The sequence below is a fragment of the Ctenopharyngodon idella genome, chromosome 10 (assembly GCF_019924925.1).
Source record: "Ctenopharyngodon idella isolate HZGC_01 chromosome 10, HZGC01, whole genome shotgun sequence".
Classification (NCBI taxonomy): Eukaryota; Metazoa; Chordata; class Actinopteri; order Cypriniformes; family Xenocyprididae; genus Ctenopharyngodon; species Ctenopharyngodon idella.
The window spans coordinates 14534642-14548237 of record NC_067229.1 but is presented as its reverse complement, the minus strand read 5'-3'; the positions used below and the strand labels follow the sequence as shown (position 1 = coordinate 14548237).

General features: G+C 34.7%; 1 protein-coding gene and 1 long non-coding RNA gene across 6 annotated transcripts in view; one reads left to right on the top strand and one right to left on the bottom strand.

Moving 5' to 3' along the window:
• The first annotated feature begins 2516 nt into the window (after nt 1-2516).
• Nucleotides 2517-6497, top strand: LOC127520044 (uncharacterized). 2 transcript variants are annotated; one of them, XR_007932004.1, is made up of 4 exons: nt 2520-2794; nt 3251-3343; nt 3503-3556; nt 4729-6497. It is a non-coding gene; the product is annotated as an uncharacterized LOC127520044 (long non-coding RNA). The 2 variants fall into 2 exon arrangements; XR_007932005.1 differs by having other exon boundaries at nt 2517-2794; nt 3506-6497.
• Nucleotides 6498-7841: 1344 nt separating this feature from the next.
• The window catches only part of lrp1ba (low density lipoprotein receptor-related protein 1Ba), a 275419-nt gene continuing 269664 nt past the window's right edge, over nt 7842-13596 (bottom strand). For all 4 annotated transcript variants that reach the window (XM_051907800.1, XM_051907801.1, XM_051907802.1 and 1 more), the window contains 5 exons: nt 13286-13362; nt 12063-12153; nt 11733-11883; nt 9781-9888; nt 7842-9063 (listed from right to left, as the gene is read on the bottom strand). In XM_051907800.1, the coding sequence (XP_051763760.1) occupies nt 8923-9063; nt 9781-9888; nt 11733-11883; nt 12063-12153; nt 13286-13362 (568 nt within the window). In that variant the 3' untranslated portion in view covers nt 7842-8922. The remainder of the gene's footprint in view (nt 9064-9780; nt 9889-11732; nt 11884-12062; nt 12154-13285; nt 13363-13596) is intronic.

Genomic DNA, 13596 nt, shown 5'->3' with positions numbered 1-13596 from the left:
GCACTAAAACGTAAAATACTTACATAATGACAGCAATAAAACGTAAATTATTTATGTATCCAAGTGAATGTGTATGAATTCTCTTGTGGTATTAATGTTTTGATTCTGTTGTATTCAATTGTCACGTCAATACATGTTTTAGTCGCATTTATTAAATGCAGTTTACTCATCTTAATATGAAATTTCTGTTCGTGACTTGTGCTGCAAACACGTTTCGGAGGATTACATAATGTTAAACAAGACTACACTTTAAAACTACATTTTTTAAAACTACACTTTAGGTGATGCTATTTCATGCATTCTGACTTATTTACACTGTTAAAGATTTGAATTCTCATGTTAAACATGGTCAAAGTTTCAAAACACGAGTTGGACGTATGACGGAGTGTTTCTGTGCCAAATATACTACTTCCAGTTGTGGACATGTTTCTCCGAATTTACTACCGAATTTTTTATTATGGCCTGTATCACGTCATAAACGGTGGAATTCCTTGTATAGGCACTTCTCCCTAATAAGCGTGCACACACACATCGCCCACCAATACGCTTCGTTCGGGATACGGAAGTCGAGGTTCTTCAACAATGGCTGTGTCCCAATTCAGGGGCTTGCACCCTTTGAAGGCTGCATATATCATCGAAGCAGTCTCATTTAAGAAAAATAACCGTTAGATTGCATAGTAAGAAAGAAATGACAATGTATGCACTGTAAAAAATGAATGTGATTTTAACGGTAAAATATTGTAAAAACGCTACGAAAAAATTGTAAATGGGTTAACAGTAAGTTCCAGTACTATATACAGGGAAAAACTGTAAAAGCTATTACCAGACATTTTATGTAATTTTCACAGTAAAATGCTGTAAATTTTACAATTTTTAGAAGTAAAAAAGAACAAATCAATGTATAATTTACAGTCGAAAACTGTAAACTGATATTCCCACAATTCCCTGTGTGTCACTCCACATTTGAAAGTATTTTGTTTAAATAATCATGTTTCTTAATAGTTTTTGTTATCAGTTATGTACATTAGAGTTTTATGTTACTTCTTCTGTTGTTTAATGAATGTTTATTGCATTACTTAAGTGTTGTGGGTTACCATGATGGTGTTTTGCGTTTTGCACTCTGTGCACCTTCTTTATATTAGTATATACTTCAGCTCGTGTAAAAGCTATTTGTGATGAACTCTGATTCTTCATGTGGCTTTGTCATTTACCACCTGCATTATAATGGTGGTTGTCAGTATATGTTAAAGTTACAAAACAGATTTTAATAGTAGTGTGCATTGTTTTATTGCATTGAATTTATTGGTTTACATTCAAATTTTCTTGTTTGTAAATTACAGTTTTATACTGTAAAATTTACAGTTTGTTCTGTAAATGTGTTTACAGTTTTTTTTTTTTGTATTTTTTACAAAATTATTCTGGCAAAAATTATTTTGTAAAAACTACGGAATTTTATTTACAGTGTGTATATTCTCACAATGAATATCAGTCAATTTTATTATGGTTACTTTTCTTAAATATGACATCCTTGATGACCTATGCAGCCTTCAAATGCGACCTCCAGAGGACGTAGCCTCCGAAATGAGCCGCAGCTCCTGTCAACAAAGGAGTGTGTTTTTGGTTGTAAAGGAAAGATTACCTTTTTCAGCTTCCCAAAGAGCCCAGCGTTAAGGGAACAGTGGATGAAGTTTGTTTTTCCGGGGCAGCAACGGAGTTGTGCACGTATGTTTCTTTGTTCCCGGGATTTCGGTGATGAATACTTTGTAAACAAGTCCCAGGTCGGCGCTGGATTTGCAGATCGCGGGTGGTGAGTAAAGCTGCATCAGATGTCTGTGTTTTGTTGGCAATGGGTGCGCAAGTGCATAAAATGTAAACAACACAAACATTTCTGTTCCCTTTTTATTTATAATGATGTCACAGCTTGCAGACGATCTCTACTCAAAAGCTGCACGCTCTCGTGACTCTTTAGCTCTGCCCACAGCACTGACGGCAGGCACGCCTCCAGGAGCTCGGCTTTTTTCGGAAAGACTCGGTACAGTGTATCTATCTTTTATAAATATGATAAATCTAAAGACTTTTCAGAGATATGAAGGATGCAATATTACTCTATATGTACTCAAGATTAACATGAGATTGTTAATCTCATGTTAATCTTGAGTACATATAGTACTCAAGATTACCCCTTTAAAATGATGTCCTGAGACACTATGGGGACACTATGGGGGAACACCTCCGTGGGACTGGTATCTGAATCAACTGTAAAATCACGGTAATCTTATTGGAGCTGCCTTTAGTGTACATATGAAGTATCCCTCGGTCAAAATCGAGGAAGCGAGGGTCTGTCCATATAAACTTCCCTCATCCACTTCACTAAAGCCACGATCATACAGCAGCAGAATACAGTTGTCAGTCCTGTATTTGAGTCCTTAATACGGTTACGTTCATACACAGTACGGTTATTTATGGGAGTGACAACCGCATTCTATAACCGAACACACACCCGTAAATTTTCAGGACTCACAACTGCATTCTCAGAAATTCCGCGCTGTGTGAAGGGAACAGGACTGGACAACTAGTGTCACGTCATACAGTGCGAGAGAGCCGCTCTTCTAAGGTGTTTTGTGTGTGGTTTCACTTTCAGTAACTTGCAGCGACAGAGATATGAGCTGTGCGTCATATTTAGGAGTTAAATCCAGTCACTGTTCTTCACCGGAGTGGCTCCCGTCAGTTTTGTGTTTCTTTTCGGACGTGACACGCGAGTGCAGTGGAAAAAGTGGAGTGGATTGCAGCCCAGGTTTGTTTGAAGCGCGCTGTTCAAATCAATGTGTTAAATCAAACGTTTCAAGCTGTGTGCACATCAATAAAACAGCTGTCAAGTAACGTTAAATTTACCTCCGAAAAGCCATTCAATGTCCTTAAACTCGTTAATCAGTGAGGGGGAAAATGCGTTTTGCATGAATAACTATAGGCCTATTGCATATTCACTATATTTTTCATTTTTAAATAAGTTTATACAAGCTAGTTGTCAATTATTTATAGTTTACAACATTAGTTGAGATTATTTTTCCTTGAAAAAATATCATGTACGTGTATTTATCCAAATGAATCTAATTGAATCTAGATCAGAATCAAATGGGAACCTTATGAATTGAAATCAGTTCAAATTTTGAAACGTGTCAAATACTCAGCCCTAATTAAAACACAGTATAAGTCTTTGTACCATGTAAACCTAATGAAATTTTATTTTTAGGATCATATTGCTCCTTGACAAAAAACTAAACTGGTTTATGGACCGGATGAAATTCATTGCATGCTCTCTCTTGCAGATTGCCATCAGATACAGGTGAGTTTCATGGAAATAAATGAAAATGATTAAGTGTCAGTTTGTATCGATACATGTAAAACTATTAATATGCCTGTGGTTTTAAATGTTGCAGTTTTCATTGCTTTTTTGCATTTGAATATTGCAACATATTGGTTCAGTGAACTTTTTTTTTTTTAGCAGATGGCAATTCTACTGGGCCTTCCTTACTTCATGAAGGAGAACCAGGAAGAGGTAAGGTAAAACTTTTTTTTTTTTTCTTTAATCCTATATGGTTTTGCATCCTGGGACATGCAGAATCTATTTGCACTTTATTTACATGCAATTCAGTCACTATCCTGTGTGTTTAGCATCGCAGAGAAGCTTGGTTTGTATTAAATGCCAACAAATGAGAAGCTTTAGGAACTCCCTGCAGTGTTCAACCAAAATAAGAGTTTGCTGGTTTAATGTTTGAATATATAGAAATTTAGATGTCATAATTTTCTAGAATGATTAATTCTTTTCAAATAGAGCTATTTAAGTATTCTGGTAAAAAAAGAAGAAAAAAAAAAGAAAAACGAGCAGGACGTCAATAAACGTCAATAAATAGCTTTTAAATAATGTCACATTTAACTCAGAAAAGATATTCTATGTCCAAAAATTCATTAGTCAGCAAGAAAAATTAACTCTAGAGAAGAACATTCACTATATTGTATAGTTATTGTATTTTACTTTACCTGTTCTTCAGTATTTAACCCTCTGGTCCTCTTCGTTCAGGAGTCACACTTGGCTCCTTTATGGTCAAAAATGACTGAAGTCTTGAAATGTAACTTTTTTTTTTTTTTCAGAAAAAACAATGTAATATATTTTTGTTCAATAATATTTTCTGATTACTTTTTCAAATTTTGAGGGTATTTTATGATACTATGCAATATTTATAAAAATTTTATTAGCTATTTTTCCCCATTGAAAATAATACACAATTTTTTTTCTAATATATTTTTAAATTATTTTTCAATTCAAGCAGTATTCCATGTTAAAATGGAGACAAGGCATTTAAAATACAATTTTTGAAGGTAGATTAGTGCCATCTGGTGGGAGTAAAAAAAGAACTTATGTAATGCCATGATGTAAACTATATTCCTATATAGTTCTATATAAAGTGGCTTATAAATTCTGTAGTGATTTTTAGACATAAATACTTTTTTTTTATTAAGCTGTGGATTTAGATTTATACTTGGACATTCTCAAAGACTACTTTTTGTCAAAGTTTAGATTTTTTTTTTTAGGGATGCACTGGTACGATACTGATATCGGTATCGGCCCGATACCAAGCTCATGTACTTGTACTTGTACTCATAAAAATACCCCCAATACCAAAGACCAATACCTCATGTGACGTAACTGACAGAATTTTCCGTGCACAGAGACACCGACGGCAGCAGCAGAAACAATGTCAGCCTCAGGGGTGTGGAAATACTTCAAAATTAATGATGACAACCCACACATTGCAAACTGCATGCTTTGTTCTGCATTAATATCAAGAGTAGGGTACGAAACAAAGGCTGTGAAGAACGTCCTTAGCTTAATTCTTATGAACAGTCCTCCAGCAGTTATAGTGTTGCTTACCCATTTAACAGTACACTGTTATATTTCACTGTACACTTTCGGTTGTGTTTACATTGGTTCACAGTGTTATGTTATAAACATTTGTAAATATCGGTACTCGTACTCTGTCCTTAAAAAATAGTATCGGTGCATCCCTATTTTTTTGTTTGTTTGTTTGTTTGTTTGAAATGTATTTCAAGTGTCAGTTTTTGCATTATTTTTACTACAGTCAAACCTGAACACAGAGGAAGACATGTTGTTCCACACAAAATCAAAATTCAATAAAAATTAAAAAAAAAAAAAAAAATGAATAGGTAGGCCTATGCTTTATCACAGCTTAATAATTCTGGGACTGATCTGATTTCAGCCTCTTATTTGAGTTTTTGACTCAATTTTACCATATTGTTACAGCCACACCAGTTCATTTGTGTGTATAATAGTGTGTTGTGTGTGTTTGAGTGGGTGTGTCTTTTTTACTGCTTTATGGCTGAATTGTTGATTTTATTTCACACATTTGTAATAATTTGCTCTGCAGTCACGCTAGTTCATATATACGTGTGTGGGTGGGGGGTGGTTGTGTCTATTTTGCACTTATGACATTTTAGAGCCAAGTGTGACTATTTTTTTCATGACCCTTTAACATATCCGAATCATGTCCATGATTTTTTTTGTGTTCACACAAGTTACTTGTAGTAACTTGACAAATAGATTGTATCAATTACATTGTTGTGCCACTAGGTTAAAAATTAAAATTAAGATATATTTAATGCATGAGTTACAGGCATGCAAACTTGGGGCAAAAAAACACAAGTGATTTTGCCATTTTTGAACTGTAACTGTTGGCATATAATGCAACAAAGATTGCTAAAGTCAACAGATTTTACTAATAGACCTTTCCAATCTCTGTGTAAAAATAAAATATTGATGCCATCTTTCTAAAGTCATTTTTAGCCCCCTGTAAGTTGGTTCCGAATTTTATGTGAAAATTGTCATTTTGACCCCCTCTACAAAATAGTGGATTACTCAGAAAATATGCATCCATGACTTTTAATATTTTGCCATTCTTTTCCATTTATGTATTTCTTTCACCAGACAAAAAATTATCAACATTTTTAGCCAGGGACCTCTGGTTGTTACAGAATGACCCATTATAGATTATAGAAGATTTTACATTTAAATGCATTTGAAAAGTCATTGAAAGTTAAACAACAAAAAAAAAATAATAATAATAATAATAAAATAAAAAATAACAAACATCTTTTCAACTAGAGTCCCCCCAGTGAATCTCAGCCATTTCCAGCCCTGCCTACAGTGCAGTAAAGCACACATCCTGTTATTGCAAAGAAACAAGACAACATACATCACAACAGAAATTAAAGTTGTTCCTTAATGAAAGTCTAAATCTGTCTCCATTATGACAGTTTATAACCCTTGTCTTTTACTGATGTACTTCCACTTCCGAGCCGCTGAGCGATGTTTGTTGTGTTGGTTCATCCTGTTGCTCCAAAGTTCTGCTCTTACAGTCGCTACAAATGACGACAATCAAGACGGAAATGCAGATAACTGACAGTAAAGCTAAAGCTGAAAGCTAAAAAAAAAAAAAAAAAAAAAAAAAAAGATAAAAACGATTATACAGTGATAGGATGGAATAACAGTACTGATATTCATCAAAAATGCATTCTTTTCCATTTTTTTTTTTTTTTTTTCAATTATTAGTTTTAAAACTAAAAACATGTTTTAATAGATAATTTAATCTTTAGCTATTATAATATTGGCAATTTTTAGGAAATGTAATTAAAGTTTAAAAATCGTCTTGTATTACATAGAATGTTGGTCATCATGATCATTTGCATACTGAACTGTGATTGGTCTTCTTTCTTGAATCGTTTGCATACCAAATTGTGATTGGTCTTTTCTTTCTTCCATTTAAATTACAAATGACATTAAATTACAAAAGTTACATTAACATTCTTTTGCTTGTGCTGGTATTTCCTTCTGAGCCTGCGAATGTATCTAAAAACTTTTATTTAGGCTATGTTTCTAATAAAAACTAAAGCAGCCAATGTCATGTCTTTCAGTAAGTTTAAGTGGGAGTTAATATGTAAAAGCGGTAAATATAAATGAATAAATAACATGATTTGTCATGATTTATACAACATCACTGTGTTGTAATGGTGTGTTAACACATTAATATAGGCCTACCTATATTGAAGGCTTCGTTTAAAAACTGTACAGTACTCACCCTCGAGAAGAAAGTGATTTTTTCTGTCAGTTCTCGCAGGTCTGTTGCGTTCACTCTGGTATCTTTCACTCCGGTGGGTTTGCACCATTTAATCTGGAGTTCTTCATCCAAGACGTAATCTCCTTCCCAGTGTGCCATGCCACAAGCAACATATTCACCCTCGAACAACAACAGAAACATCCACAATGAAGGTGGAATCAGACAAAATAAAAAAAGTTCTGCAGAATTCTGCGATTTACGTCTGCAAGGTCTTCGAATGAACATCAGCACAGTCAGAGCCAGAAGAGCAGGTCCAAAAAAGATGAAGCTGATCAGTGTCATGTTAAGGCCTGGGGTGCATGGGCACGAAAACTCCCGATCCATTAAGAATTCCAATCCGATTAATATCACGGTGAATGGGAAAGTGCCAAATCCAGGATTTTTTCCTAGCGGTTTTCCAAGATTGTTCACAAATTGCTCTGGTAACATCTTCACCATTGTATGGATAACTTTGATGTGAGACTTTCCACACCTCTTTTATCCTGTTACAAGGAAAATGCATCCGCTACTCTTGCACTGGAAATAATAGTGTAGCAAACCAGTTAAACAAGGAAGATAACATCAATAATTCTACACGCAACATAAAGAAGCCTTTGTTTGTTGATTTGCAAGTTATGCAAGTGTGTACATTTCAATTACAACTAAAATGCATTTAAAATGGCAAGAAAAAACATTTTATTTCATAGTTCTTGGTCCAAAAACACATTAGGTATATCAATATGTGTCAAAGACTAATTTCCTTCATTTCCCTTTATACAATAGCAACCTGTATGATTGCGCAGTGCAATATCAAGCTATTTCATTTTAGAATTAAAAACACTTCAGTTGTAGCTCAAAGTGAAGACGGACCAATATACTGCGTACATCATTTTGTATAAAATGTCTACATTTAATACATTTCCAGAAAATACAAGCAAACTGGACGTACAAATCAACTATAAAATTATAAAAACTTTTTTCTCCTCCTATAGTTGTGTACATTTGCACAGAGAATGTGTTTTTTCATCAAACATGGCATTACAAGAGTCCCACGCATGTCTTTTCACAACCAGTGAGTGAAGGTGAGTGACATAAAATCCTTTTTTTAGTCCTTGTAAGTGCTCAAAGATATGTTTTGCAATATGCAAATTAAATATTTTAACATGTTCAAGTTGTACAGTTGCAAAAAACAAAAAAACAAAACCCATCCTGGGTTGGTTTCACTTTCGCTTTTTAACTGCATATTTGAAGCATCTGGTCAACTTAAAGATAAACATCAATGATAAATATCAAAAATAAAATCTGTGATGAGCATATGATGCATTTATTAAACAGGTGTCTCTTTTTTTCTAATACTGCTAAATGTAAGAGGCAACTTGGGAATATCTAGGCATTGGCGATCATACCACCAACAGGAAAACATATACATAGTGTGTACGTAAATAAACCTATATAAAATTCTCTTTAAATGTATATAAAGCCTTTTGAGATTGAGCAGCTTTTTCGTTTCATTTTTTTGTATTTGTGTAGTGCATTTACAATGTCACAAAGCAAAGGAAAACACTGCATTTGTCATTTATAAAAAGACATTTTGGTTGCAACAGAAAAAAAAAAAAATGTAAAAAGAAAATTGGCACATATATGTGAGACGCAAAGTGAGATGATTTAACCTGACTGGACATAAAAAGTTCATTGTTTTATACATTTTATACAGATCTTTATAAAAAACAAAGCAGGTTGTGGAAAAGCTAGGTCATGCCGCCGTTTCTCGAATTGTCGTTTCCAGTCTCTTTGGGAGTAAATCGCGTCGCATGTCGAGGTTGATGACTGGCTTTCGACAGTGCTGTACGTCGTGGTACATCTTTGAGTAGATGGGGTTTGAATAGTTCATGGCCTGTAAATATACAAAGACATTTTAGTTTGGTTCATATTGAATTAATAAACTAAGGGTGTGTTCACACTAGTAGTTCTTGGCTCTTTTGGTCCGGACCAAAAAAGAAAACGACACATTTAGTTCTGGTTCGCTTAGCATTCACACTGTCATGTTTTCAGATAAAGATAAATAAGAAAAAAAAAAAAATTGTGACGGGACTTACTGAACATCTAAAACAATGCTGTGTGCTCGGCTAAACACTCTTATTGTATTTGTGTACAAATCATGGAATTTTTTATCATCTGAGAACTCATGAAGAGCTTATAAAATGTGTAAATGAGTCAAAACAGCATCAGGAAGTCGTTTATTGCACACAAATTAAGATTTGCTGCGTTTCCGATGCCTGTACTGAACTGTAATGGCCAACATAGCTGCTATGACGAGAAAAAACAGGTATGCTTGAGCAGTCTTGTGACATCTTGTGACATCACGTCTTGTTTTTGGTTCCTTTACATGTCTTTGGTCCGTGTTGCATTTGGTCCCTGGAAGCGGACCGAGACCCACCAATTCAGGGGTCTTGGTCCGCTTGTTTGGTGTTCACCAGGGTTCGGATGGCAGCATTCACACTTATTCAAACAGAGCAATCACACCAGTTTGTTTTAATCCAACCAAACTCTCCAAGTGTGAACACACCCTAAAATGCTTCATTTAATGCAGTTTTGGATCATGGGAAACCACCTGTCCTGGAATGAGCTCCTTTGGAACGTTCTGGATAGGTAAAGTGTGTGCAGTCAAAGGGCGGGCGGGGGGCAAATTGCGCGGGTCGCTGGACTTCACACACCAGCCCTGAAAAACAATACCCAGTTTAGATGGAATGCACCAAAACATTGTACATATAAAACTCACAGATTAAAATAATACATTAGACTAAATAATTTGGGGAATTCTGGTTGCATCCCAAATTACATATAAAGCAAGAGTTTAAAGCTTAAAATTTCTACTCTGGTTGGAATACTTTTCTGCTTTTGCGCACTCAATTCATTTGAGACCAAGAATTCAAGATTAAATGTCCTTGTGGGATATTGGCTAAATTAAAGAGAACAAAGAAAATATCCTGTTTTACTGAACCAAGCAAAGCAACGGCAGTTTAGAGTTTAGATTGGGCACAGAGACAAAACCCATAGACCTTTTCACACCACCTTGAATGTTTCAGCACATTTTCTGATAAATTTTAATGCAATCTCATGGCAATTTTGTAGCCATTTTACGTTTTTGTCAAATTGGCTGCTAATTAGTATGAATTTATCTCATCCGCACATTTTCGTATGATCTGCTTATGCCCCAGTGGTTGTTAGGTTTAGGGGTGGGGTTGAGGGATGACCTTCATTTTTGCTTTTTTCTAAAAATCATACATTTTCGTATAATGTGAATTCATACAAAGTCGCAAAATAAATCACCTTGTAAATAGTTACGTTTCAGAGATGTTTTCCTAATAACACCCCAAACCAGGGATATTATTGTTTGCTAAAACTAAAACCATAAAAAAAACTTTAAGGGTTAGTTCACCCAAAAATGAAAAAAATGTCATTTATTACTCACCCTCATGTCGTTCTACACCCGTAAGACCTTCGTTCATCTTCAGAACACAAATTAAGATATTTTTGATAAAATCTGATGGCTCAGTGAGGCCTCTATTGAGAGCAAAGCCACCAAACCTCTTAATATCCATAAAGGTACTAAAAACATATTTAAAACAGTTCATGTGAGTTCAGTGGTTCTACCTTAATATTATAAAGCGACGAGAATACTTTTGTGCGCCAAAAAAACAAAAATAATGACTTTTCAACAATATCTTGTGATGGCTGATTTCAAAACACTGCTTCTGAGCTTTATGAATCTTTTGTTTTGAATTAGTGATTCGGATCTCCTATCAAATGGCTAAACTGCTGAAATCACGTGACTTTGGCGCTCTGAACCACTGATTCGATTCGTAAAGCTCCGAAGCAGTGTTTTGAAATCGGCCGTTCAATAGATATTATTGAAAAGTCGTTATTTTGTTTTTTTGGCGCACAAAAAGTATTCTCGTTGCTTTATAATATTAAGATAGAACCACTATAGTCACATGGACTGTTTTAAATATGTCTATAGTACCTTTATGGATCTTGAGAAGTTCAGTGGCTTTGCTCTCAATAGAGGCTTCACTGAGCCATTGGATTTCATCAAAAATATCTTAATTTGTGTTCCGAAGATGAACAAAGGCCTTACGGGTGTAGAACGACATGAGGGTGAGTAATAAATGACATTATTTTCATTTTTGGGTGAACTAACCCTTTAAATTTATTTTATTTCAGCTAGTCGCCAAGGCAACATTTAATTTTCGTTTAGTTTAAGTACTAACATAACTAAAACTTTATAAAAACTATACAGACATTTAAACAAACAAACAAAAAAATCCTAATAAAAATGACAAAAACTAAAATAACACTGATCCAAACTTTGTTTTAAAGAATCACAAAAAAAAGCAGGTGTTTTGTTTTTTATGAGCCTCATTCATGAAATATGAGCAGAACAAATTTATAGAAAAATTGTTTATCAAACTATTCTTACGAAACTAACGATTTGAACTAAATGAAAATTAATGTAAGAATTTGACTGATGCCAAGCACTTACAATTCCTACTCATTTAGTACCTTATGAGGGTCAAGGGTGAAGCTGGGGTGAAGAAAGCTTCCGACGTCTACGTGATTGTCGTGTTCAACTTCGTACATGTTATAGGATGGATTTCCAATCTCCACATTCAAGCCACCGTTCGCCATGGGCTGCCGCTGAACCTGTTTACCTCTGTGAAGGGGAAATACATATTAGGTTTATTATGTTTGTAACTATCATTTAGTACACCAGCTAAACACTTAATCACAGCAGGTTTATGAGATTTGTTACAGCAATATCAATAAATCATATGTGTAATGTTCTAATTAGACATCTAATACAACTAATAACAGATTTGTTTATAAATTTACCTTCGACATCTTTTGCAAATAAGGAGTCCCACCGTAACAGCGGTGATGATGCATACAAGAAGAACTAGAGGCACTATTATGGCAATACTTCCTGGAAAAAATAACAAACAGAGCAAAAAAATTAATTACATTTACATTACAGTGCTTAAAGGATTAGTTCACTTTCAAATGAAAATTAGCCCAAGCTTTACTCACCCTCAAACCATCCTAGGTGTATATGACTTTCTTCTTTCAGATGAAAATAATTGGAGATATATTAATAAATATCCTGACGCATCCGAGAATTATAATGGCAGTGAGCGAGGCCAACGAGTTACACAAACGCATCGCTTCGCTTCAGAAGACCTTTATTAACCCCCCCGGAGCCATGTGGAGTATGTTTACGATGGATGGATGTGGATGGAGACACTTTCTTCAGCTCATACTTATTGGTCCCGTTCACTGCTATTATAAAGCTCGGATGCGTCAGGATATTTATTAATATATCTCGGATTTTGTTCATCAGAAAGAAGAAAGTCATATACATCTAGAATGGCTTGAGGGTGAGTAAAGCTTTGGCTTATATACTTATTTATACTTATATACTGTGTGTGTGTGTGTGTGTGTATATAATGTGTATATGTATGTATGTATATGTATGTGTGTTAAATTTGTTTTCTGATTTCACATTTATAAAAATTAAAATCAAATTTTCAATTCCTCTTTCATTGACCTTCATCATGAACACATCCATAAAAGCCTTTATGAGTGAGTTGTTTTGTGATGATGCTAATGCTCTCTTTGCTAACATGGCTAGACATGCACAGGAGTTAAAATGCCACAGTGAGATATGTCTTCAAATGTCAGATTTTCACTGCAGAAATAAAATGAATGTCTGGAACCGTCTGACTGACGACTAGAAGAAAGGTCATTCGGACGGAAGGGCAGAGCAGGTGCGTTTTCTCTCCTGACTGACTAACATCACTGACTAACATTAGGCTACAAGATGGCAGTCTAGGGAAGTAATGACTATAAATATACTGAAAAATAATTCAATAATGAAAACAATCAGTGAAAAATCTAATTAAAAACAGAACATTTGACCCAATACATATGTGCGTGACAATTTTTTGTACTTTACGCGTTTAGCTTAGCAACATGCGCTAACACCAAACTCCATTGGAATCAACTGTGATTGCAATGAAGTTTTTGAGAAAATGTGTACATGTGTTTGTGACACTCACTCCCGCTGACGTTTTCTGAGCGGTTGGTCTTGGTTGAGGGTCTTTCACACTGCGTTCCTGACCAGTTTGCAGAGCACCTGTGAAAAGAGAAGCAAAAACAAATCACAACTGGTGAAATTTACAATGCATTGACTTCTCCAAATCATCATATCATTAGATTAATACCAAAAAAAAAAAAAAAAAAGTGTTTAAATTTAGCACTTTTACCACAATAGATGTTTCACTGTGGTATTCCTTTATTATATTATATTCATTATTATGGTATCATTTGTTATATTGATTTTGGTTTTGACAAGCATGACAACAAGTTT